The 27392-nt window shown below is 41.5% G+C and overlaps 1 protein-coding gene across 5 annotated transcripts in view; it reads right to left on the bottom strand.

Annotated features, from left to right (window-relative positions):
* Positions 1 to 49: 49 nt before the first annotated feature.
* Positions 50 to 27392, bottom strand: part of LOC128855925 (chaoptin) — a 65945-nt gene continuing 38602 nt past the window's right edge. For all 5 annotated transcript variants that reach the window (XM_054091171.1, XM_054091172.1, XM_054091173.1 and 2 more), the window contains 7 exons: positions 26577 to 26710; positions 20871 to 21030; positions 11713 to 11976; positions 4991 to 5090; positions 4323 to 4612; positions 4103 to 4249; positions 50 to 4033 (listed from right to left, as the gene is read on the bottom strand). In XM_054091171.1, the coding sequence (XP_053947146.1) occupies positions 1001 to 4033; positions 4103 to 4249; positions 4323 to 4612; positions 4991 to 5090; positions 11713 to 11976; positions 20871 to 21030; positions 26577 to 26710 (4128 nt within the window). In that variant the 3' untranslated portion in view covers positions 50 to 1000. The remainder of the gene's footprint in view (positions 4034 to 4102; positions 4250 to 4322; positions 4613 to 4990; positions 5091 to 11712; positions 11977 to 20870; positions 21031 to 26576; positions 26711 to 27392) is intronic.

Raw genomic sequence — 27392 nt, 5'->3', positions numbered from 1 at the left:
GTTCAAACCCTTTAAAATTAAAGCCGCATTTTTAATATTTGTTATTTTATTTAATTTTTATTTCATATCAATATATTTATTCAAATATCTCGCATACTTTTCAAGCTACATATTTACTATACAACGATCGCTTAAAATAAGATGTGTCATATTTAATTTACTTAAGAAAAAATATATGTCTTGTGAACTATTTCTTAGACAGTTGAAATAGCAAATGTTTAAACTGAGGTTAACCTATGGAATAAGACCACTTGCTGGGTTAAATATTGCGATCTTAAACTATTTACATAAATACGATTACTTATTAGAGAAAACAACTATTTGAATAATCAAAAATATCTATTGCTTAATTTTTTTTAATTATAATATTTTTCGTTACCCACGGCACGAAGAAGTTTACTCTCATTCCTAAACTAATTTCTTGCACATTTTAAAATTTGGAGGACCCGAAATTGACTGTTGAGCTACGATCTAATGGAATTTTTTTAATATTTTTTGTGTAGAATCCGAACCAGCTGGAACGACGTCGAAAAATCGTTCCATACAAGTTGAACCGCCTTAATGTCTATACTCGTATGTGTCAAGCATTTATTTTAATCTACGTAATTGTCTATAAATAAGGGCCAAACATCAAACATAACGGCGTTTCTTATTGATTAAGTACTATACAAGAAATTACTTTATTTCATTGGCCTTTCATATAATTTATATTACCTCCTCTAATTCTAATGTGTAAGCTTAAAACTCGCCTACGCTTACATGCTTATTTTTTTGTAATAGAAAAAAAAAAAACAAAAAATGAAATTAAAAGAAAAAACACGTTGCATAAATGTTACACAACTGACTGAAAGTGTATACTATGTGTATATGTAAAATGTTTGTATGTATCTATATCGAGTAAGTCGCTGTGGTCGTTTTTGCCACCCTAAACACCTCCGACCGCCCAGCTTCCATTGAACACCATATTGTTTGTTTGCACCACCACAGTAAACTCTCGCCCTTATCTGTAGACTTTGTCGTCCGAATAGATTATGTACGGCTGTTGCCCGTTGGACTGCGGCGAGGCCTGCTGTTGCGTGCCGCCAAAGTACGACATACGCGACATGGTCGAGTATGAGTTTTGCGCATTTTGCGAAGCTGCGCGCTGCGACAGATTCTGGCTGGATTGATGTATGGACGGTGCTTTGTGCGGCAAGGTGGCATAGCTTTGTGTGGCGTAAGGTGGCACGGCGTAGAGGGCAGTGGGTGCACCCTTGAAGCTCATCGGCACACTTCCCGGCCCCATTGGCATTGGCGGTATGCCGATCATTGCCGGCCCGTTGTGGTATTCCACATTGCTCATGCGCAAACGCACAATACAAATTATGATGATCAATATGGCGATGAAGGCAACCACACCACCAACTATACCGATAATAAGCGTGTCATCATTACTCATAATGGGCGCCTTCATAAGTGGTGCCTTAGTTTTGATTTTCATCGGTGGCGCTTGTGTGGGCTCTAAGCTCCAGATGATCATTGGTTCTTCGGTGGTGGTTATCGTTGGACGTGTAACTAGGCGTGATGATGATTTGAGCATATATTGTGAGGTGCTACGCGCTGTTGTGGATGTCATGCGCCGTGGATCGCAAGTGAGTTCGTCATCGCCGACTTCGATTAGTTTCTTGCCCGCCAGGAAAGCAGGTGACTGGCACTCGACGTCGGTCATGTGAGAATTGGGTAACCAGCGACGTAAGGCGCGTGCATTGCAATCACAGTGTATGGGATTTGTAGCAAGTCCTTTGAGCAGCAAGCTTGAACGGCGGTCCTCGAGTGCGGTGAGGAATTGCGGCACTAAAACAGTGACCTTAGAGCCGGTGATATCTAGCGTCAAGTGGGAAGAGCGTGGCACTGGGAAAAGCAAAGCAGGTGGAAGCGTTGTAAGTGAGGTATTTTGTAGTTTGATTGTGAGGTCGCTGCTTTTCAAACCGGCCAGCGTACCCGAGGATATGGTCTTCAGCCGATCACCGCGTATGCCTATCGATTTGAGACGCGGGTGTTTAGCGGGCTGAATTTGTTCCGTGCCAATGGTTGAGTCCTTCACCTCCAAATCTATGTCCTCTAGACCAGGTAGCAGCTCAAGTATGCCCTGCACATCGAGGTAGCCCAGCAATGGTAGATCGTAGGCTTCCAACTTTTCGAGATTCGGCACATGCTTGAAGGCGCTTTTCTCGATGCGGTTGACTTCATGTAAGCTCTTGAGCCGCAATTCGCGCAGCATTTCCAAATTCTCGAAATTATCCTGTGAGATAACCTCAAAGCTATTATTTGAAAGATCCAGGGTGTGTAGTGACTGCAGCTTGGGCCAGGCACCGCCAAGTTCAGCTAGGTTTTCTAAGTGGTTGCTGGACAGATCCAATACTTCCAGTAGCGTTGTGCGCTGGAAGATGTTCGCATCGATCGTTTTGAGATTATTCTGAGAGAGATTGAGATACTGCAAAAATGGTGTCTCCAAAGCTTGAAGGTTCGAAATGCCTGTGCCAGCTAAATTAATTGAGCGCACAGTCTTCGGCTCATTGAGTATATTGCGCACGGCACTCTCGCTCAGTGGATTGTACGACAAGTCGAGGTCTTTGATATTCACCATTATGCTGTCGTCTGCGGGAATGACGCGTATCTTGTTTCGGCTCAAATTTACCGATGAAACGAAGAAATATTGTCGCTGTAGCGCATTTAGTGGTGCATATTCGAACAAGTTTCTAGCTAAGTTTATATTCTCCAGCATTTGCAATTTGGAACGTTCAAATATCAAATCAGAGAGTTCGGTAAGTTGATTACCTTCGAGATTGAGCATTTCCAAACGCACCAAACCTTCAAAAGTACGCTCACCGATGCGGTCCAAGTGATTGTGCGATAAGTCGATAATCTGTAGCTGCGTGGAGTTATGGAAGGCCATCTCGCTGAGCATGTCCAGCTCATTGTATGCGACCAGCAGCGCACGCAGACGTGGCAGACGCGCAAAGTCCAATTCTTCAATCGACTTCAGCTGGTTGTGAGATAAGTCGACATATTCCAGATATTGCAGAGTTGAAATGAGCTCGGCAGGGAAGAAACTGAATTTATTATTTGCCGCTTTAATTTCACGCAGACGCGGATGTATGCGGAATGAAGATGGGAACAGGTAGCTAAGGTGGTTGTTCGAGATATCAAGTTCCTCCAAACCGGTGCCGGTATTGAAGAACTCACCCTTGAAAGCGGACAGCTGGTTACCGCGCAGATTAAGGCGTTTGATGTGCATTACATTGACGAAAGCACCTGGCCGTATGGAGGTGATCTGGTTGTTGGACAAATCAATTGACGATATATTCCACAGATCGACAAAACTGCAATCGTTAATTTCTTGTAAATTATTGTTGTTCAAATAGATGTGCTTTAGGTCTTGCAATGTAGCGAAAAGATCACCGGACACCTGCTTGAGCGAGCATTGACTCAAGTCGATCACTTGTAAGCGTGAAAGTGGACGAATGAGCGCTGCAGGCACAGGTGCCAAGTGATGATTACTGCTCAGATTGAGATACTGCAAGTTCTCCAGACCTTGAAATATGTTGCGCGGCAGGTCGGCAAGATTGTTTCCGCTTAAATCAAGACTGCGCAGCTCGGTTAAAGCGAGTGGTGCCGTGCCCAAGCCAGTGATGCGGTTCTGCGCGAGCTTCAGCTCATTGAGCGATTGATCTAAGCCCAGGAATATGTCGGCGCTAATCACAGCGAGAGAATTGCCCGACAGATCGAGTGTACGCAAATTGGCAAATGTCTGAAAACTGCCAGATGGTAGCTCACGTATCACATTGCGCGCAAGTGTTAGTGTAGTAATGTCCTCCGCCTGAATGGAGCCCAAAATCTCGGTGGACAATGCGGCAACACGATTGAAGTCCAAATGCAATGTGGTCAAGCTGGGTAGGCGACCCAAGGCGCTGCCGGGCACGAGCAAAATATTATTGTCGCGTATGATGAGCGTCTGCAGATTATCCAGGCCCTCAAGTGCATCGTCCTCAATCTAAAGGATGATAAAGAACATACAAATATGTGGGAAGAGAAGTAAAGAAGCACGGAGGCAGTCACTTACAGTACGCAGTGAGTTCAAACTCAAGTCAAGATACTTGAGCGCGGTCAAGTCACGGAATGTGCCCGGCGGTACAGTGGTAATGCCATTGCGACTCAAATCCAATACCTCCAGTGTCTTAATCACCTGCGTGTGTGTGTAGTCTAAACGCTGTATAATGGAGTAATAACAAAATATGAAATATCAAATAATATATTCAATTATGGCTGCAAAACGAACGCACCTGCAACATATTCGAGGACAAATTCAATGATTTCAGATTTCCGATCGCCGTCAACGAGACAGTTGGAAATTGATTTATGAAATTTTCGGAGAGATCCAGTTTCTGCAAAGTGGGCACATGCTCGAAAACGTCACTATTCAAATTCGTAATACGATTTCCGGCCAATTTGATTTCGCGTATGGCGCGCAAACCTTGAAATGCCAGACCCTCGATCGTTTTGATTTCGTTGTAGCGCAGATCGACGATTTCCAGTTGAGGCTGCGCAACGAATGCTTTGTAATGGAGTGTAGCTGTTGTTGTTGTTGTAGTAGTGGCAGTGACGTAGACGATGATAATGAAGGTGGTGGTGGTGGTGTTGGTCAGAACAGGAAATTTAGCAAATTGCGGCAAAGAAAAGAGTTAAGAAACAAAATTTAATACACACAAACCTACACACATACATTTGCAGGTGGTTGAGGGCAATCGACAAATGCTAATTATGACTGCTTGTTTGAGGGTGCACACATTTATACATACATATGTAAGCCCTTGTGTGTATTTGTGCACTTAAGCAGTTGAAGTGGCCAAGTGTGCCACCTGCACAACTGAAATTCATGTACGTACACATACATACATACATAGATGTACATATGTATGTGTGCATAAGGTTGAATTTGTCTTGAACTTACTTATATGATTGTGCCGCAATGAAAGATGGCGCAACGCATTTGGCCCATTCAGTGAGTTGGATGGCACGGCCGTTAGACAGTTGCGATCCACATAGAAATCCTGCAAATAAATGGAAAAAAAATAAATAATCAATTAGTTGTGCTACACAGACACCAAAATTTCTACATCTTATAAAGTTAAATCCAAAAATATGAACACACTAGGTTGTTCCATAAGTTTTGCGGTTCGATAAAAAAAAACACAATTTTATGGTTTGAAATACATTTTTTTATTCAGTATAGTCTCCCTGAGGTTGTGTAGGGTTCGTGGCAAGTATTTTTTAAGCTAATTTTAGGGCGCCAAACTAATGACTAGTCCCTTTCGGGGGGCTCACCTCCGTTCTTTAGATGCTAGTGCTTCCGTCGAGGTTTCCAGTTTTCGGGGAAACTGGTTACTCGTCTCCGCATTCGATTAACAGTATCATCACTTGAAAGCGAAAAGAGGAGATTGACTACGAGAGGTTTCATATCTTGCGATCCACCATCATGTTACACGTCCAACTAAGACATTCGGTAGCAATAAATGACAGAATACAGGCAGCGAACAGAGCACATAATGCTAATCTAAAATCGCGAATATAAAATGGGGTCTCCAACCAAAACTATCCAATTGGTCCTACACAGTCATTGTAAGGCCAATACTAACATATGCGACACTAGTCTGGTGGCACGCAACAGAAAAGAAATACAACAAAACCAAGCTGAACAAGATACAAAGAACAGCGTGTATCTTAACTACAGGAGCGCTTAGCACCAGTCCTACTGAAGCGTTCAATGTACTAACTCATCTGCTAACATTAAAACAATAGCTACTTGCAGCGCGGTGAGACTCAGAGACATAGGAAGCTGGACGAAATCTATACCGATGGTTCTAAGATGAACTGTGGTGTGGGAGTTGACTGCCATTCGGAGCCGCTCAACCTATCTCAGTCAATTCGTCTTTCTGACTATGCCAGCGTATTTTAGGCAGAACTGTTGGCGATTAGAGAAGCATGCAAATCACTAAAACTCTACAAGTAAGTTGGTCTCAGACAGTCAAACAGCTATAAAGGCCTTAGACTCCAACTCCATTTCATCCAAACTAGTCTTAAAGTGTAGAGAGGAGCTGGAAATGCTTAGTCATTGGCTTGAAATCACTTTGATATGGGTTCTCGGGCACAGGAACATACGGGGTAATGAGGTAGCGGATGAGCTAGCAAGAAAAGGTTCGACAGTAGACTTAGCAGAGGCGGTGGCAGTCTCCACCCCACTGAACACAATAAAAGCATCCATTGCTTCACACTATCTTGCTTTAGCCGAAAGAAGATGGAAGCAACTAACTACGTGTATTACAACAAAAAACACATGGCCGTCATACCAAATCCAAAGGACGAATCACCCTTTAGGATGTTCTCGGCCAAACATCTCACGCATCACTGCAATCTTTACAAGTCATTGGAAAGTAGGGGAGTATGCAGCCAGACTTAACCTCCCCTTCAATCCCATCTGCAGAAGCTGTCAAGCGGAAGGGGCGAAGGAAAGTCTTTTCCACTATTTATGGGATTGTCCGGGGCACGACTCCGCTCCTTCGGTAAGCCTTTCCTACAGCAAATTAAGGAGATCTCAGACATCGAGATAAGGGATTTGCTGTAATAGTTGGACCTCACTAAATGGATCTGACTTGGAAAAAAAAAAATACATCATACGAGACACTGGTAGTAAAACGGTGCTGGTCACTAATTAGGAGTATTTCAGGGGAAATATTCAACCACTTCAACAACAACAACAAAAACAACAAGGGGCGGCCAACAGAGCATATAATGCTAATCTAAAATTGCTTAGATCTAAAATATTATCGCATGAGCAAAAATTAAGAATGTATAAAGCACAGACCTGCGCTTACATATGGATGAACTATGGACGCTGAAAGCTAACGAGACCAAACAGCTAATGTGCTTTGAAAGAAGAGTGCTCCGATAAATCTATCGTCCGCTTAGACTGACAGGTGGCACTTATCGCATTAGGCACAAAGCCCAACTGGAAGACAAAGTTAAGAGAGCAACTATAATAAGATTTATTAAGTCTCAACGACTTAGATGGCTGGGACATGTGGCTAGAATGCCAAGGGAGCGATCAACGAGAAAGGCACTAGAACTTCGCCTAATTGGAGAAAGAAAAAGGGAACGTCCGAGGAAAAGGTGGTGAGGAGATGTGGAAGCTGATCTTAGGAAAATGCGCGTGCAATGTGGGAAGGAATTGGCAGTAAATTGAGCACGATGGCAAGAAGCAGTGAAGGAAGCAATGGTTCACCAAGGACTGTAACGCTAAGAAGCAGATAGCCTCCCTGAACATCAATACACTTGCTCCAACGAAATTCCAATTTATGAACTCCATCCCTGAAGTGTGAATCTGGAAAAGCTGCAGTTTTTTAGGCCTGGAAGCAGATGGAAGTCGCCATGGGCCCAATCTGGTGAATCCGGTGGATGTTCCTTCCAATCGGACTTTAATTTATGAATTTTAGCAACCTGCGTGCGATATCTGTCCCCTGTGAGGAGTCTTCAAGAATTGTCCATGTTCCATCACTAAGTCAATTCTCTATATCAAAATCACTGCTATTCGAGCATTTCTCCACTATTTAAAGTCTCACCGTAAATATTTAAGAGCATTCGATGAGTCTCAGCCGCAGTTTTCTTCGAATGAAGGTAAAACTCTTAGGAGATGATGACAATTTTTGACAAAAACTAACATCCTGGACCGGGAACAAGTTTATGACGAACTAAAAGTTCACTATTGTTGTGTGAGACTTTCATTTGGTTGCTCTGTATTCGAAACCAACTGCATAAAACATAGAAACAGTTCGTTGTTTTAATTTAGTTAAATAGAATTCTACATAAATTGCAATGCCTTCCGTATATTTGTGGGCTATATATGGTGTCAGAGAAGATCTCCCCAGTTTTATTTCCTTATATCCCTAAACCTTTCAATCTCTTGGCGAATCCCATCTCCAGCCAAACTGTGTCTAAAGAATCCAAATGTTCGAATGCGAAGCTCCCCAGATATCCGGATACGCATTCCTCGAGATGCAAGGCCTTCACATAGAAAGTGTTGAGTGGACTCTACCTCTTCCTCATCTCCATAGCTGCTACAGCGATTGCTATGCGGGGCTTCAAATCTGGCGGTCGTATGATCAACAGTTTAGTGTCCTAATGTTCGACTACCGCAGTGTTTTTCGGGCTGAGCTGATGCCAATACATAATAAAAGCCGTGGTACTGGTAGTGTTTGAGTGATTGTTTCAATGGCAGCCAGGCGGCAATAAAATTCCTCACTTCCAAGAAAGCCATGAAATGCTGCACACCTCTTAACGAGATGACTGAGCTATTTCACCTAAAAGTAACCTGGGTTCCTGGCCATTGTGACATTGAGTGTAACTGGAAGGCCGTTGAAATAGCTAGTCTTGGGCCCAAATTTACTGATGAGTACACAGGCAGTGAGACAGGTATACTCTTACATATTTGTAAGCTACTTATTCTTGAAGAAATTGTAAGAGGAGCGAATGAAATATGGTGTAATGAAAACAGAAGCTGTCTAGATGAGGAAGAGGAAGAGATGATCTCACACTTTCTGTACCAATATCCTGCTCTTTCCAGACTCAGATTTATCATTTCAGGTAAACAATTTTTTAATGAATTGGATGATCTCAGTACTGTGAGATCTTCTAAAACTTTTGAAAAGTTCACACTGCTTTTAGGAGAGATAAGGACTACTTAACTACGTGGGCTATGAGCCTGAGTGTGCCCCATTGTGGACAACCGCTTAAACCTAACCTAACCTACGAGAACGCGACTACGTAGGTTTTCAAATTATTCTATATTACTTTTTGTTAACCTTAGCTTTTGAAAAAAAGGAAATTCAGCGGGGTTTGTACTAAAGGCTGATAAATTTAGAGGATTTCAAATAGAAATAAAAAACAACGAAATTTTAAATTGATTTGGAAATCTTTATTATTTCTGTGTAGAACCATTCATGACAGTTATTTTTTAAAGATAAACCCTTCAAATGTTGACCGCAACTGCTCCGTAATTCGGCCATCCGTAAACGCCAATTTTAAATGGCTCGCTAGAGGACTTGGCTTAGTCGAAGCTGGTTTATCCTCAAAGCTTTTAGACTTCACATAACTCTACAAATAAAAGCCTAAAGGTGTGATATCACATGATCTTGGTGGCCAATTCACTAGTCCAAGGCGAGATAAATTGGTCACCGAAACGACGACGCAGTAAATCCATTGCTTCACGGACTGTATGGCAAGTAGCGCCATCTTGTTGGAGATCACAGGCTTCAATATCCGGCATCAAAAAGGATCTTATCATGGGGCGATAGCAATTGCCATTCACTGTTACATTGGCGCCAGTCTCGTCTTTGAAGAAATATGGGCCGATGATTCTTCCAGCCCATAGGATGCACCAAACGGTTGTTTGGTTGTTTTCAGTAGATATAATAGCTGTTCTTGAACGGCTTCAGTTGCTCTTCAGTCGAATTTTGGCAATTTCGCTTATTGACGTGCCCTTAAACTAAATGGGCCTCATCGCTGAACATCACAAGTTAGGCTGACCGCGCGATGAACACTTTTCATGGTATAAAATGTTAATGAATACTGAAAAAAATTATGTATTTAGTTTGACAGTGATCAAGCGAGATTTGTCAAAAAAAATCCTATTGGAAAAAGGACCTCCAATCTGATCACCGTTTATATGCTGACACGCAGTTTTTATATTTCTGGTTCAGACACTTTTTTCGCGCCCTCGCGTACTCGCCTGCTAACTCATTTACCGAATCAACACTACCTGTATGTCCCTGAACTCAGTAGAGACAACGCTGTGCTGTCAAAGATATTATTGACAATTTCGATATCTCTGAACTCATGTTGAGTTTGTCCCTAGTGAACCAATAGGATTAACCGCAGTTTGATTGATTACCTACGAAGAAGGCGGGTTTCGACGAAGGGAGGTTCATCTTACATAACAACTTTGGGCTGCAAAACGCTTCAGTAGTTTGGAAGTCTTACTCACAATAAGAGTTGTTGAGAAACAGCGCCAGCTCTTTTTTACTGTTCACTTTTGAACCCATTGAGAAGATTAGTATCTCGTAACTGCTTTTCTGTTTGTTTTCTTTTTGTGGATAAGGTGAATTAAAATGCCTAACGCATCATCAAAGTTGCTGTCACAACAGTGGTATGCACAGCTTGCTCAAAAACTCCGTAAACCAAAAAACTCCCCCTCATTTGGAATCGTCGCCCACCTTAGAACCACATTCGCGTTATATCAGAGTTTCGTTCCACGTTTCGCATTACAAGATTTCTGCCTGTATCCCTGCGTCTAGAACCCGTTTTTTTCAACCGAAATACATTTTACACAAACCTGGTGATGATTTTTCAGATTTCCAGTAGTTTGCGGCTGACTGGATCTTCCAGTATTCGTCGTTCATATTCTCAAAGCGAGTATTTGAAAAAGGGTATATTCAATATCAGCGAAATTCCTGGTGTAATAATTAAATTTGCCTGCGACCTCGATAGTCTAGCGTAAGTGCACTAGCCTGTCATTCCAGAGGTTGTGGGTTCGAGTCCCACGTAAAGCACGGTCGTCGCACTTTTCCAAATTTACCTTCCCTGTTTCTAAAAAAAAAAAAATCTCACTCCTCAGCCCCAAAAACTTATCCTTTCCATCCTTACTCCCGCACAATAGTCTCCGCAAGCAAGAACAAAGAAAAACACACAGTTACACATTGCATCAGTGGCGCCTGCAAGAGAAAGCGGGAAACCGCGGTAAAAGCGCAGTCACATCAAATTTAGCGAAGTCCTCAACCATCTGTGCGATCCTTCTGGCAGAAAAATGTGAAGCACAGATGGCGCTCCAAACAGTGAGAAAGTGTTGTTCCTAAGCAGGTGGGCATTCCCACTACTTAGGACTGATAACGGCAGACTAATGACCTACCGTCAGAAATTAAAATAAATCAATGAAACCAACGCAAGACTGAGTCTTGTCGAGGCCCTATGCTCCCGAGAGGAATGAACAAGGAAACAAAAACAAATAAATAAATAATTAAATTTGAGTACAAAACTGCATTAGCAGTTTTCGACGCACTCTTCACCCTTCACCCTGGCTGGTATTTTGCACTGCGTGCCAGAAATACCCACTTACATTATGCAAAACAGGGACGTATATACTTATACATACATATGTATTTTTCCAAGTAACATTAAAAACCGCGGCTACTTGTTGATCAGCTATTTAAATTAGCAAGAGGAACGTATTTATTACCAACACCATTGCACTTCAGCTCACGCAGCCAGTGTTGTGATGTTACGACTACGCAAACTCGCCTGCATTAAAAAAATGCTACTTGAAATTGCACCTGCATACGCCTTACCATAGTTGCTCATGCCAATATGTCAACTAATAAACTGACCAATCAGGTATTTATGACGGCACATGCGCAAACGCACTGCAATGGCTAAAGACACGGGCAGTTCATCAGCTTTTGCGAAAGCAATGTGATTGGAATGTGCAAGTGACTTTTTTACAAGCAATCGCTTGTTGGTTATGTAACTAATTGGTGCTTGTTAACTTATGTTACACATACTAATGTGCATATACATACACATACATCTATTATTACATACAGAAATAATTAACAGTAGTGCACCCACCTTTAAGTCTACGCAGCCTTTGAGAAGACCCTCTTCGATTGATTTGATTTTGTTGCCAGATAAATCGAGAGTTTTCAGATTCTTCAGTGGATGAAATTCGGCTGTTGAGAATATCGGATTCAAACTGTCGCCAAGCAGATTATTCGCCAAACGCAACTCTGTGAGTGACTCCTTGAGTCCGAGGAAAGATTTCTCTGGTATGCGTCGTATAAGATTATTCGAAAGATCCAGCTCTTCAATGGGTAGTTTTAAGGTGCCAAAGCTCTGTTGGATGAAAAGAGAGATTATGGATTAAATTAAAATATTTTCTGAAAATAATTATTTATGTATTTATTTACTGATAATATAACTATGAATAGTAATGTTACAATTAAAAGACACCAGCGATAAAGGCCATCGGCCTAAAAGTAACTGATAAGATCACTGAGATAAGTTCACTATATAAACTGACATAAATTTAGAGGTATCGGATTTTAAATAAAAATAAAACAAAGAAAATTCTAATTGATTTGGAAATCTTTGCTACTTTGGTGTAGAACCATTCATGACATTTTTTTTTAAAGATGAGCCCTTCCAACTGTTGGCTGCAACTGCGCCGTAGTTCGGCCAACCGTAAACATCAGTTTTGAATGACTCGCGACTCGCTGGTGGACTTCGGTCGGTAACTCTTTAATAACTTTTGTAATGTTGGATTCCAATACTCAAATCCTCAACTGAAGCTGGTTTATCAACAAGCGAGACGACGGCGCAGTAAGCCCATTGTTTTACTGGTTGTTTGGCAAGTAGCCGCTATGGCCACCTTGTGCGAAACAAATGTTGTGGAGATCAAGGGCTTCAATTCCCGTCATAAAAAAATTTGCTTGCCACGACGCGATAGCGTTCGCCTTTCACTGTTACATTAGCGTCACCCTCGACTTTGAAGAAATATGGGCCGAGGGTTCCTTTAGCCTATAGGCCGCACCAAACGGATATTTTCAATGGATGTAATGGCTGTTCTTGAATGGCTTCGAGTTGCTCTTTAGCCATGTAGCCGTTAACCCAAAAATGGGTCTCATCGCTGAACAAAAGTCCTGGCCTGAGCGCGCGATGAACACTTTTCACAGAGCGCTGATTTTCGTAATACAATTGTACGATTTGTAAAAGTTGTTGTATTTGGTTTGACTGTAGTTACGTGTAAAAACATGCTGTTTCGGCAGGTTGGGCCCAGATGGAGAGCAGTGTTAGATAACTGGCTGCCGATTAAAAAAAAATTCGAACTAATGCCGATTAAAAAAAAATTCGAACTAACATAAAAAAACGGCGCGATACGGGTCTTCTAATTTCGCCTCTATTTTCACCCGCCACTCTCAGAATGGACCTAATTTTTGCTAACCTGAATTTGTTCCACAGTGTAATGCAAGGCTTGCCTATTGCTCTATTGCAAAAATGCTGTTGGGCCAAAAATTACAAATTATTAAGATTTGTTTAATTTTTTTTTATGAATACCGAAAAGAAAAAATATTTTTAGAAATTCATTGATGCTAAAAATTCGCATCTTTCTCTTTGACATTTAATGGCAATTCATACCTTAATTTTTTCTTTAAACAAAAAAAATTATTGCACCACACATAAATATTTATGAAGTTATTTGTATGCGACGACATACTTCTCATTTCGCTGAGAGTTTTTTTTATTTTTATGCCAACTAACAACAATTGAAGTTAGAAAATTATTGTCACACGCCATTCCACTGCTGCATGAAGCAAATTAATAATATACGACATAACAATAACAAACCTCATTACTGTCATCATCGAATAACGCCCACGTTGCGCGCTGGTTGAAATTTCTGCTACAAAACTAACTACAATTTAATGACATACAGAAAAGCAAAAATTATAAGCTTCTTTGCTAAACATTTCGAAGTGAATTTCACTTTCTTCGCTAACTCCAAATATAAATGCATGCATACAGGGGCATTTCTCAAGTGGTCCATGGGCATAAAAAATACGAAAACAAACATAAAAAAAAAATACAAAAATAAAAAAAATACACTAAAAAAATATGAAACTGCAAACAATGACACAAGTACCTTTTAAGTGATGGTAATATCGAAAATAATACATAGCGCTGAGCAGAGATGGTTACCAATAATTTGTAAAATATTATTTTTTTGTTAACGTACTTGAAAAAAACTTTCTTCTCCATTAGCAGGCGAGGCACACAATAGTGGATTCTTTGCTGCTGATTTGGATTGTAAGTAAACAAATTGGCTGGCAAAATGGGAAATGGCAATGGCGTATGCAGGCGTTGACGTCGGCGTCGGCGCCCGCATTGCTCTGAGAATTGTTCAATTTCACAACAATACTGATTGCCGATCTTAACACTTTTGTTTCATTTGCGCAAATCTTCGCCTCACACTTTAAATTGTTGCTGGAATTTCTTATTTGATATCAGATGTTCGGCACTTTCTTGTTGTAGCTGATATGATGGGCTATCAGTGAAAGTGTAATAAGGCAGTAGTTGTTGCTTGGATGTTTGCATGAGAAACATGCACATACGCACACACACATGCACATGAACGAGAGAGATTATTCATACAAAAGCACTGGAATGTGAGAAAAAGCTGAAGAAAATTGCACTCGCTTTTGGTAGGCTATGTAGTAAAAGTGTAAATATGTTTGGGAATTCATTTTTGTGAGTAGACAGATGTGTGCCGATGGATATGCAAGCCGGTGGTAAATAAACGGCAATGATGCATCCAATCACGTAACAACGCAATCATCTTTTGTTGCTGATCTTAATTGCTAAACTTTTGCTTTCTTTCGAGATAAAAACGTACGATAATTATGAGTTCGAGTGCATCAGCGGCATCTTTGACAATTCGGTTGCAGTAATTACGAGTCTAATCAGATGTCCGCGAGCGCTACACATATTTGTAAACTACAAATCAGTTTGATATTTCTATGAGTACCAGTGCATGTGTGTATGCATGTAGGTATTTCACTTTCGGCAATTTCTATTCTTTTGTTTTTTTTTGGAAGCCTTGGAGTGAAAATACTTTATTTTTTTCGAGTAAAGTGTGATTGATGTATATGAAGCAATTTGCAATTTGTTTTTATGCCCTGTAGCCGTGATTATAATGGAATTTCACTCATTTTCTCTACGAAATTTTTAAATCCAATCGATTTAAGCGAGTTTTTTTCAGTGCGCCAGTCTTGTTCCAGAAATAGCTTTGCATATGCAGTGGATCACAGTTTATTTGATATGTGAAACTCAATTCGCATATTTTCTAAACCAAAAAGAATATTGGAATAATTAAAACGACACTTAAGTGAGGGATAAATTCGATGTACTTAACAGACTTCATTTATTTGACACACTCATATTTTTTACCAAAATACATAAAACTAAAATTACTGATATATTTAAGATCGCAGCTTATTGCATACAATTTAAAAAATTCTTAAAAAATTTTAAAATAAAATAGAAATCTAGGATTTTGTGTTATAGCCGAAAATGTTGAATTAAAACTTATGAGAAACACACTTACAAACACGCTTCATCTTCTTTTTCTTGATTAGCGCGACAACCGTTTAAGTGATTTTGATCGAGTTTAACAAAGCGCGCCAGTTGTTTCCTTATCGTGCTAACCCGCGCCAGTTGGACGCACCAAGTGAAGCCAAGTCCTTTTCCACCTGATCTTTCCAACGCAGAGGAGGCCTTACTCTTCCTCTGCTACCACCAACTACTACCGCATCGAATACTTTCATAGCCGGAGCGTTTGACATGACCCAGCCAGTGTAGCCACTGGATCTTTATTCGCTGCGCCATGTCTATGTCGCCGTAAAGCTCATACAGCTCATCGTTCCATCGCCTGCGATATTCGCCGTTGCCAACGCGCAAAAGTCCAAAAATTTTGCGCAGAATCTTTCTCTCAAACACTCCAAGCGTCGCTTCATCGGATTTTGTCATCGTCCACGCTTCTGTGCCATACGTTAGCACAGGCATGATAAGAGTCTTGTAGAGAGTTAGTTTTGTTCGTCGAAGGAACAAGTAGCACTTGTTGGCAAGAGAGATCCTACGTTGGATTTCCAGGCTGACGTTATTATCGGTGTTAGTCCTGGCTCCTGAATAAACGAAGTCTTTTACAACCTCGAAATCATAACTGACAACAGCGGTGTGGATGATGATAAGGGAGTGCGTCGACTGTTTGTTTGAGGACAGGAGGTACTCCGTTTTGTCCTCGTTCACCACCAGACCCATTCAATTTGCCTCTTTATCCAGTTTGGAAAAAGCTTTTATGAAAAAATGTGCCAGAGTTGAGTTCTGCGGCTCGCACGATATTTTCCAGCATCAGGTTTAATAATTCACACGACAGAGAGTCACCCTGTCTGAAAACTCGTTTGGTATCAAACAGCTCGTAGAAGTCTGGAAGGGACTTTTGATTGTACTGTTGGTATTGAAGAACGTCATTTTGCATTACCGTATTAATTTTGCGGGCATGCCAAATTCAGAAGTCACGGCATATACATAGGTTAATCCTTTCCGTACTGTCGAATGTAGCTTTAAAATCGACAAAAATATAGTGTGTCGATTCTTCCTTCATGAATCTTTTCCAAGACTTGGCGTATTGTGAATATTTGGTCGATGGTAGGCTTTCCAGGACTAAAGCCACACTGATAAGGTCCAATAAGTTGGTTGAGGGTGGGCTTCAATCTTTCACCCAATACGCTCGATATAACCTTATAGGCGATATTTAGAAGACTAATCCCGCGGTAATTGGCACAGATTGCAGGATTGCCCTTCTTACGGATTGGGCAGAGCACACTTAAATTCCAATCGGCAGGCATGCTTTCATCCGACCATTTTTTGCATAGAAACTGATGCATGCACCTTACCAGCTCCTCACCACCATGTGTGAAGAGCTCAGCCGGCAGTTCGTCGGCGCCCGCGGCTTTGTTGTTCTTTAGCTGCGTTATCGCTTTTCCCACCTCGTCATGGTCAAGTTGCGCAACGACAGTCACGTCGTCAACGATTGGGGTATTGGGATCTTCACTTTCTCTGTGACATGCGCAGCTATCACTATTTGACAAGTTTGAAAAGTGTTCCCTTCATAATTTAAGTACCTTCTGGATGTCAGTTACCAAATAACCGTCTTTCTTCTTACCTTCTGTAAGTCGTTGAGGTTTCTGATAGAACTTTTGGGCGTTTTGTCTATTGGTCAGCATCTCAAGCTCCTCATACTCACGCCCCTCTCGTCTTTTCCTCCTGATAATACGTTTCTGTTCCTTTTTCAGCTCCCGGTAGCGATCCCACATGGCTCGCGTTGCGTCCGATTGCAGTTTTATTAAGTTTTGCATTAGAAATGGGTTCAATGGTGCAAAAACCCTGGAAATGTTGGCAAAATGTTTCGGTTACGATACTCTATAGAAAGCAGTCGTTCACGAATGGCATAAATGCTTCAGAAGAGATCATGGGTCCATCGAGGATGACAAACGGTATGCGCAGTGGTGGGCCGTCGACATCGAAAACTGATGAAAATATCAATAGAGTGGAACAAAAGTTATTCAATAGCCGCAAATTAACCACCAGAGAGCTGGCAGAGGACTTAAGCATAGCTTACGGATCCGTTTATAATATTTTTGTTAATGGTTGGGGTTTGCGACGTGCTGCTACAAAGTCGCCAAATACATGACTTCCAAGGCTGACTCCGACCCAACATTCCTCACACGCAACATAAATGGAGACGAGACGTGGACTTACGAGTACAACATGAGGAGAGTGAGTGGAGAGCTGCGAATGAATCAACACCAAAAAAAAAAACAACAACTCGAGGGTTCTGCACCATGATAACGTACCGTCGCACAGTGCCATCATTGTGTATTTTTTAACGAAACGAATACCGTCCAACGGTCATTGAATGTACCTCATATGGCTCCTTTTGATTTTTTTCTGTTTGATCGAGCCAAACAGTCGCGTTTTAACAGCCGAAAGGAAGTACTGAAAAATCTAAGACGTATCTGGTGGCTATACCGTAAATAGTATTCCAGAAATGTTTTGAGAGCTGGATCAAACGCTAGCATAAGTGCCCTCCAGTAGGTAGATATCTACAGCCAGCCAGAGCTACTAATATAATGGAGAAGATTTATGGGATTTAGGTTGGCGCTCTGCCCTAGGCTGTCGAAGAAAGAAGCACGAAGTGATCTTAATTGTCTAGCTGCCAAACCTGGACATTTGAAGAGAAACTGCTCAACAGTCTCCTTGGTCTCTGAAAGGTTCCCACAGCTTCTACAATGGGGGTTAAATGATAACTCTTGCTTTTTCGCGTGTGTGCCGGGCGTCCAGTGACCGGTAAACACAGCTACGAGTTTGGAAATTGAATGGTGAGGAGTCCAAAGGACTTTTTGAGTCTTTCATTTATTGTACTGGGGCCAAGGGGTTTTCGAAATAGCTCATGAACAAATGGAGCTCCTTCTTTTCTGCGCTTTGCTGAGAAATAATTTGTGCAGTTCCCCTTTAACAACTGTCAGGGGGATGCCGATGCCCGGGTAGGAGGCCAATTCAGTCTCCTTCTTGGCGGCGAGCTCATCAGAAATTTCATTTCCCTCTATGTTCCTATGTCCTGGAATCCATATCAGAGAAATGTTACCTGCACACCCAAGAGATTTTATCTCCTCCTTACCGGAGTTTACTACTTTCGTTCTGCACCATGACGTAGTCTAGATCGTGGCTTGACTATCGGAGAAAATGTTAATATCTCCATTGCTCCCGCTCCCCTAAGCATTTTGCATGCCTGCAGGATAGCAAAGACTTCTGCTTGAAAAACACTAGCAGTATTCGACAGTTTGAAGGAGATAGATGAATTGGCTGATTTAGAGAAAACTCCTGCTCCGATTGCCGATTCCATCTTGGAACCGTCAGTGAAGACAGAGGTGCAAGCTTCGGTGTAGATTTTCTCCTCGAACTAATATTGCTTTTGAGGAATAAACTTACATTTTGAATAATCTGTATATATTCCGGGAACTTTTTGATCAAGGTTCAGAGGCGTGGTTTTCATCGGATCTCTATAATATTTATTTATATATTATCTACATGAGGTGGGGAGGAATGCGTGCACCAAGTTTGGAAAAGTTCGACAAGGTGAAGATCAAAATAAACAAGACTGAGCTAAAATTGAAACGACTGGAGCTTTGTTTTGATAACTTCGAGTTTATTTATTCAAAATAGTCCCCTCTGGACTCAATACACTGTTCTGCTCGATCTAAGAGCTTTTCGAAAGAGTGTTTGAGGTCACTGAGCGAAATGTCCCTCAGGATGTCGGACGCTCCACGGACGCAAAATGTTACCTTTTCATGGCCAAATGAAATGTTCCGAATAGGTAGAAGTCAAAAGGAGGCGAATTCGGTGAGTAATTGATGGTTAAAATGCGATTTATAGTTAAAAAAATCAGTCACAAAACAAGTTACAATATTGTAAAGGAAGTTCTCGTCTTCTCTACCCTCTTTAATGAGGTCTTTCGAATGTTGAATTCTGAGCAATCTTTGGTCCTCAGTTAACTTGGTATGAAACATCCTCAGACCTTTCATAAGCCCAAATTATCAGTTGAAATGCGATAAATCGATGTTTTGGAGGTATTCAACTCCGATTCCATGAATTTCAACGATGATTTCGATTCATTTTTGCTAAATTTAAAAAAGAGTTTCGATGAAGTTTTCGATGATAACAGATATTGGGTGGCCCGTATGTTCATTGTCATTTGTGTCCTTACAACTATCTCTGAAACGTGTAAACCACTCATGAACTCTGGCGCGATATAGATAATAATCGCCATAAACTTTTTTCATTAATTCAAATGTTTCAATAAACGTTTTACCGATTTTAAGACAAAACTTGGTATTAGCTCTTTGTTCGAAACTCATTTTTGTACCGACGACACAAACATACTGACACTTTAGACACAATAACTTCGCTTCCACCGAACCGAATGTCACAAAGTTCTCATTGGAAGTTGGCTAGGGATGTAACTTCCAATGCACTAACTCAATAAAAAGATGGCGCCGTGAAAAACATTTTTATCATTCCAGTCTTGTTTATTTTGGACTTCAGCTTGTATAAAATCGGCACTCAAAACTAGTAACCGCATAGTCCATTGTTTCAAAATATTTATTTTCGGGACTCATCATTTGAACCAAATTGTAGTAATTTTGCTTCGTTTATAACAACTAATATATCTCTATGCTTATTTTATGCTGTTACACACAACCATTGCGTGGAAAAAAATATAATACCTTTGGGCATAAGTGCGCGGGTTTAAAAACTTGAATTACTTTGCTGATATTTTTGAAAGCGTTGACTTTCAAGTTAATACAAATACAACTATGGAGTTTCACCCCAACTTTTGACTTCCTTACTTATTATGCTTGCAGTTTTACAACAGCCACTAAGTAAATTATACCCTTGCCTCCATAGCCCCACATCACTTAAGCGCACTTGTAGAAGCACTTAATTGCTGAGGTCATTGGCGGTGCACTAAACTCACCGGAAAGCGCAATGCAAAAGCATAAAAACGAAATCGACTGGCAACGGTTGTCTAACCTTGGCTTGAATCGAAAAATGTGCTTTTTTTGATACAGACCGTGCAACATTTTTGCATTGTTTTTGCATTGTTTGCGTATATTTTCTTAGTTCATTACATGGAATCTAGCCACTTTGCTGGGCTCCCATATTTCTTATTGCAATCGCGACGTCGAAAAATCCAGTTTTTGGTACGCAATTTTAATTTAAATTTTTTTCTTTATTTTGCCATTGTTTTGTGATTATTGCAACATGCCGACATGGCTGTGAAGTTTAAGCGAATTTACGATTCCATGAAATACCTGCATTTTTTCGCCCGCTCAAAGAATTCCCATCACCAAGCGGCTCGTAGAAAAAATATCGTAAAAGCAAAAATAGTAGAAAAAACAAATGAAAAAAATGTCTGTAATAATTTAATGTTATGATTTAAACTGACAGGTTGTGAAGAACACATCCACACATACGCACACACGTAGGCGCGGTAATTTGAGTTTACGACGTATCGACCAGTTTTTAATGGCCGTTGAGCGACAATTGCAATGCTGTTGCCGCCGCTGCTCAACAATACTTCCACTCGTACACTCAATCATCGGTCCACTCACCTGTGATGGCAAAACTTGCTGGCCGCTGTAGCGCTGCGAGTAGGAGACAATCGGCGCGCCATACGGCAGTTGCGGCGCTTCGCCGTGGAAGACGACACGATCGCAGTCCATTGCCACCGCACCCAGCTGCCCCGTCGAGGCGAATGGAACCACATTGCATCTGCAGTAAAACAAAGCGAAATGATAAGATTAGCTTGTGATTATTGTTGAAGAATAAAGGTAAGTAAAAGAATAAGCCAAGTTGAAAGAACAACTACATTTGTATGTATGTATGTATGTATGTATGTATGTACGTGCGTATGGATAGCATAAATTTGATATGTAGTGAACGCGGAAATCAATTCTCCATTTCAAAGTCCTCAGCATGGGTGCGAGTGTGTAGAATTATTTTTTTCATTAGCTCAAATTAACATGGAAATTGATGGCTGGTATACCTGTCAAGCTGGTTATTGGCGGTTAAGCTTTTCATTAATTTATATTTGCACATAAATGGGAGTACATACACATACACACATACAAGCATAGAGTAGCATCCCTGCAGACAGCAAGTGATTTGGATTTCCGATGCAGCGCTAGCACTAAATATATCATCAACTACCAACATCAAAACCGAACTAGTCCACTGGGGTACTAGTTCTAAATCAGTCTAATAAGAACCACATGCAAAAAAAAAAAACTGTTTTTATCGCCGTACTCACTGAGTTTATATTGTTGTTGTAGCAGTTTACTAGGCCCTGCCTATGCGGTGTAGTCACCTATTTTTTGTTTTTTTCCTTCCTTTTCTCCTAAGAACTGTCGAATTATGACTTAGATGGATTAAGTACATTGCATAAGAAATAATCTAGCTGGTCTTGCTACCTAATTAATTTAATATCTTAATAGTATTGAATACTTAGTCTATCTTTCTGCTTCTACTACTACTGCCGCTGTTGTTGCTGCAGTAGCAACTGCTGCTGTCGTTTCTGGCCTTTCCTTTTCCAGTCAATGCGGTTGAGCCTCGTCACGACTGTAACCGCGAACGTTTTTGCGGCGTCCCATTTAGTGATGGTAGAGCACATATCCTGGACAAATCTTGCCTTGGACGGCGGGTGTTCGAATGCCTTCGCCAGCATTGCTTGTTCTTCACTGAAACGTCTGCAGTGAAAGGCCACATGTTCTGCGCTCTCGGCTGTATTCGAGCAACTCGGGCAAAAAGGGCTGTCGGCCAGCTGGAAACGGTGTAGATATTCAAGGAAGCAGCCATGTCCGGTGAGTATCTGAGTTAGGTAGTAGTCAATATCGCCATGCTTCCTATTCATCCACCCTTCAAGGTTCGGTATGAGTTTGTAAGTCCACCGGCCTTTGGTTGGCTCATCCCATCTTCTTTGCCATCGACCATCGATCACGTTCTTTCTACCGCCTTTTCTGCTATCGTCGGTTTCACTCCTTTTACTCCATAGAGGCGAGACAGCTCCATCGCATGAATGTCCACTGGTATCCTTTTAGCAAGAACGCATATTGCGTCATCCGATACCGTTTTATAAGCGCATGCAGTACGTAGTGCGCTGCGTCGGCGCCGCATATAATACGATAGAGTCCGTCAAAATCGATATGAGTCGTCTACTCTCTCCTTGCGAGCCACCTATGTTAGGCAGAATTATCGCTAGTGCGCCATTGACAGCCGTTGCTTTACAATTAACTGCTGCCAGATGATGCTTGAAGTTTAGCCTCGTGTCGAGCATGACTCCGAGATACTTAATCGCCTCCTGTGAGAATATTTCGCGCCCGCCAACCGTGATCGTCATAAGCACGACCTCGGGTTTTTGAGCTGCCAGCTCCAATCCCGCATTACCGAGCCATCGCTGTACTCTCGCTGCTGCATCGTAACATTTTGCTTCCAGCTGATCTAACCGCTTGTCTACAGCTACCAGCGCAATCGCATCGGGAAGTTTCAGTTTTAAGGCCCCGTCGTACATAACGTTCCAGAGTGTTGGCCCCAGGACCGATTCCTGAGGGACCCCAGCAGTAACTTCGTACTTTTTAGGAATACGGTTGCTGAAATAGCTTCTGATGATGCGCAAGAGATAACATGGCACTTTCAATAGTTTTAGGGCTAGCAGTATGTTAGACCATTTTGCCGAATTGAAAGCATTCTTTACATCCAATGTGATGACTGCGCAATATTTCATGGAGGAACTTCCCCCGCTGATAGTTTCCCGAGCTATGTCTGTGACTATTCGGATGGATGCTCCACGGTTGACTTTGCTCATCGGAAGCCAAACTGTTTATCAGAGAGTCCGCTGGGGCTATCTAAGCTCTCCTGCAGGCGATCACATATGATACGTTCAATAGTTTTCCTTTCCGTGTCCAACATACAAAGAGGTCTGTATGCGGATGGTTGGTCAGGTTGCTTGCCTGGGTTAAGTAGCAGCACCAATTGTTGCAATTTCCATCGCTTCGGGAAGGTCCGTTCGTCCAGGGAAGCACTGTATAGGCGTTGCCATATTCCTCGGCGTTTGCTTCCCCCTGTGGAGGAAAGAGCGCCACTATTATATATTTGTTGCAGCAATTGTGGACATGTGGGCTGCAGTGCCCTTGGGCCTTTCAGCTTTTGCATGACCGCTTCATACGCCAGCCTGCAGGAGTCAGTATCTGCACCATCTCGCATTTGTTTGAAGCAACGATTTTTGCTTTCTCTAATTGCTTTTTTCAGTTCCTGCTTTCGTGCTCTATACTCTGCATGAAAGCCATTCAATGTTGGTCGTTGACGCGGTAACGGTAGACCCAGGAAGCGTGCTGTTTCGGCACGTTAGGCCCAGCGGGCGAGGGGTGTTAAATAAGCGAGTTTGAGAGGGCATGTGAAAAGGTGTTTAGTATAGTGCGGTGTGCGGACATATATTGAGTATGTCAGAGTCTATTCTGGATAAGTAGGAATTTAATCTACTAATGGACTATGAATAAGTTCGTGCGGTTTTTTTTCGAAATTTGAATCTTTATTGACGTAAAATGGTTACAAATTTAATATTCAAAATATTGTCCATCGCTTACTACTACTTTTTCCCATCTTTCTGGTAATTCACGGATTCCCTTTGTGAAAAATTCGGTCGGTTTTGCCGCAATCCACGAATCGATCCATTTTTTGACTTCATCGTAATTACGGAAGTGCTGGTCAGCCAGGCCATGTTGCATCGATCGGAAGAGATAGTAATCGGATGGCGCAAGATCTGGACTATACGGCGGGTGGGGTAGGACATCCCATTTGAGCGTTTCTAAGTATGTTTTGACCACTTGTGCAACATGTGGCCGAGCATTGTCATGTTGCAAAATAACTTTGTCGTGTCTATCGGCGTATTGCGGCCGTTTTTCTCGCAGTGCTCGGCTCAAACGCATCAATTGTCGTCGGTAGACATCCCCCGTAATCGTTTCATTCGGTTTCAGTAGCTCATAATACACAACACCCAGCTGGTCCCACCAGATACACAGCATAACCTTCAGGCCATGAATATTCTGCGCCGACGTCGATGTTGAAGCATGGCCAGGGTATCCATACGTTGCCCGACGTTTTGGATTGTCGTAATGGACCCACTTTTCATCGCCAGTCACAATTCGATGCAAAAAACCCTTTCTTTTGTGCCGTTGAAGCAGTTGTTCGCATGCCATAAAACGGCGTTCAACGTCTCTTGGCTTCAATTCATACGGCACCCAATGGCCTACCTTTCGGATCATTCCCATGGCTTTTAAACGTTTGGAAATGGTTGATTGATTAACTCTCAAAGTTTTTGCAACCTCTTCTTGCGTTTGAGCCGGATCTTGATCGAGCAATTCCTCCAATTCGGTATCCATGAACTTTGGCGGCGCACCCTCGCGTTCTTCGTCTTCCAAGCCAAAATCACCACTTTTAAAGCGTGCAAACCACTTCTGGCACGTTCGCTCAGATAGAGCATGCTCACCATAAACTTCCACCAAGATACGATGACTTTCGGCTGCTTTTTTCTTCATATTAAAATAATGAAGAAGAATTCCCCGCAAAAACACATTATTTGGCACGAAATTCGACATTTTCAAGTGTGGTAAAAATATTGTTGTTTACGCTTCAAATAAAAAACTTATACTGACGTTTGTGCCTTACGACAGTAGCTCTCCAATGAATGTTTGGAAATGTGGATCGATGGAATAATAATCAAGTTACGCCATCTGTTGTAAAACCGCACGAACTTATAAATAGACCTATTACAATAACCAGGCCGTAATTGAATCAAATTTACGCGGATCACGCGAGGCAGCTGAAGCTCTTCGTCTACAATCAGTGGTGGTTGTCCTCCGATAAGGGCATTCTGGGGTCGGTAGTTTAGGAAGGTGGTCTCCCGATAAATGTCGTTTACCGTCCGTCTATATACTCTTCGGTACAGTAGTTGCCGTTGTGTTTTGTCTTGGATCTCGTCAGTGTAGTTGAAGAATATCTCTTGAGATGGCCCAGGCTCTAGGAAATGTATGGAGGTCTGTCTGCCTCAGATGGTAACACCCAAACAGAAATTGCTTACTGAGCATTTTGCTGTGCTCCTGAACCGGAAGCATAGAAGCGTCGTTGTGAAGGTGTTTTAGGGGTGGCATCAGAAGGCATCCCGTGGCTGTCCTCATAGCAGTATTTAACAGGTCTGGAGGTTTGCTCGCTGCGGATCACTAGTGTTATGCGATCAGAAGAGCGCAGCATAATTCAGAACCGGCCGGCCAATTGCTTTAAATGTCGACAACAACTTTTCTTTGGCTTTGCCCCAAGGGATACCGGACAGCGATTTGAGAACCTTGTTTCCACGACAGTCGGTTCTACGTTACCGAAACGACCCTATAAATCCGGGTTGTCACTCCAGCAGTATTCCCCGTATGTAAGTATGGGGAATGTTTAGGAACCAACAACAACATGGCAAACTATTGAAGACGACACCCAAACCTATGGGGTAGCTAACGGTCGGTATTGGTGTGCCCTCGATTTTTCCCTTTAGATGTCGGTTGACCAACTTCGTCCACGAGGTTTAGTGGAGGGATTTAGTGGAAGAAAATTGGAGATTCCTCGCAGTGAAAAAGCGAGAAAGGTTGGCGAGATAAGCGTTTTCTTAGTATTATACCTTTGTTTACGTGGCTATTATTTCTAACAGTAAAACGGTACCGAGATTGATATAGACCTACAGGGCTATCGGGAAAGTCATCCTAGATTTATTTTTTAGCCCAAGCCTTCTTTTCGCAATCACCTTTTCGTTTGAATAAAATCTTTTTCCTGCTAGCCATTTCTTCAAATTGGTGAACAAATACTAGTCCAAGGGATCCGAGGGAGCCAAGTCTGGGGAATAGAGCTGGAACTCTATATCCATTACATTTGTGACCACAACTGCTGTGACGATGGAAAGAATGGAAATGAAAACCACTCGACTTCCTCGATTCAAACGAATGCCAAACCCGGCTGAAACTTAGTGTAGGTTCTTCCAAGAGATGCCACTAATCAAACATAACCTCGATACGTGCCAGTCATCTCTCTGACTTTGCATGGACTTTTCAAACGACCCTCGTTACTAGTGCAGAATCGCCCAATTACTAATGGAAAAAGTAAACTAAAATGAATTTAAAAGCAAACTCGAAATCAATTTTCCTACACGGATGCTTAAATAAATGTGTCTATATCTACAAAGGTGTGTGTGGATTGTGCCAGACCAGTCTTCGATATGGCTGACTCACCTGCAGGGTAAACGCAAAGCTGGACTGAGCTCCGGACATGGTCGCCAAGCTTTGATTTGTGACAAGTAGAGCAGCAGCAGCAGAAAGATGTTGAAGTGTCGTATTCGTCGCATGTGGCTGTGTGGGTGCTGCATCTGCAAGAAACCGAAGGAAATGTATAAATTTAATATTATAAACAAATAAGAGATGACATTAGGCGTTTGCTTATAATGAATTGCGTGGCAAATTATGTGTATATTTAGTTATTTACACAGGAAATTCAGTTGACTTAATCGAAAATTTATGCCATTTAGAAATTTGCTAATGAATATTAATTGCTTGTAAAAAGTTCAAGTTTATAACTTAGTAACAGTGGAATGGTGAATGCGATATGCAAATAGAGACAAATTTCCATGAGCACGATTTAATCGATTTATTAAAAATTATAAAAAATATGCATATATAGATATATTACATAAAATAAACATACACCCCTCGAAATTTTTATAGAGGCAACGCGAATGGGCAAGTTTTGACTATTTAATTATTTATTTTTTAATTTCAATAATTTTTGTTTTTTATGCAGTTTATTTTATAACAAAAGCCATAATAGTCCAAATTTCAAGCTTTACAAGAAATTTATGAAAATTCAATAGATTTCAATCGAAATTTTAAGTTTTGTTATCAACTTTTTTTTCTCATTCATAAAATGAGAGCTTGAAGTTGGTTACAATTTTGGATGATTTTTTATAATTTTTTCCCTTAAGGTGTTACTCATTTTTTATATGTAACGAATGCATATTTTTTTCATACAGCGAAAATGCAAAATGACGTTAA

Source organism: Anastrepha ludens, chromosome 2 (genome assembly GCF_028408465.1).
Source record: "Anastrepha ludens isolate Willacy chromosome 2, idAnaLude1.1, whole genome shotgun sequence".
NCBI lineage: Eukaryota > Metazoa > Arthropoda > Insecta > Diptera > Tephritidae > Anastrepha > Anastrepha ludens.
The sequence above is the reverse complement of the archived record's forward strand: the minus strand, read 5'-3'. Positions and strand labels throughout refer to the sequence as shown.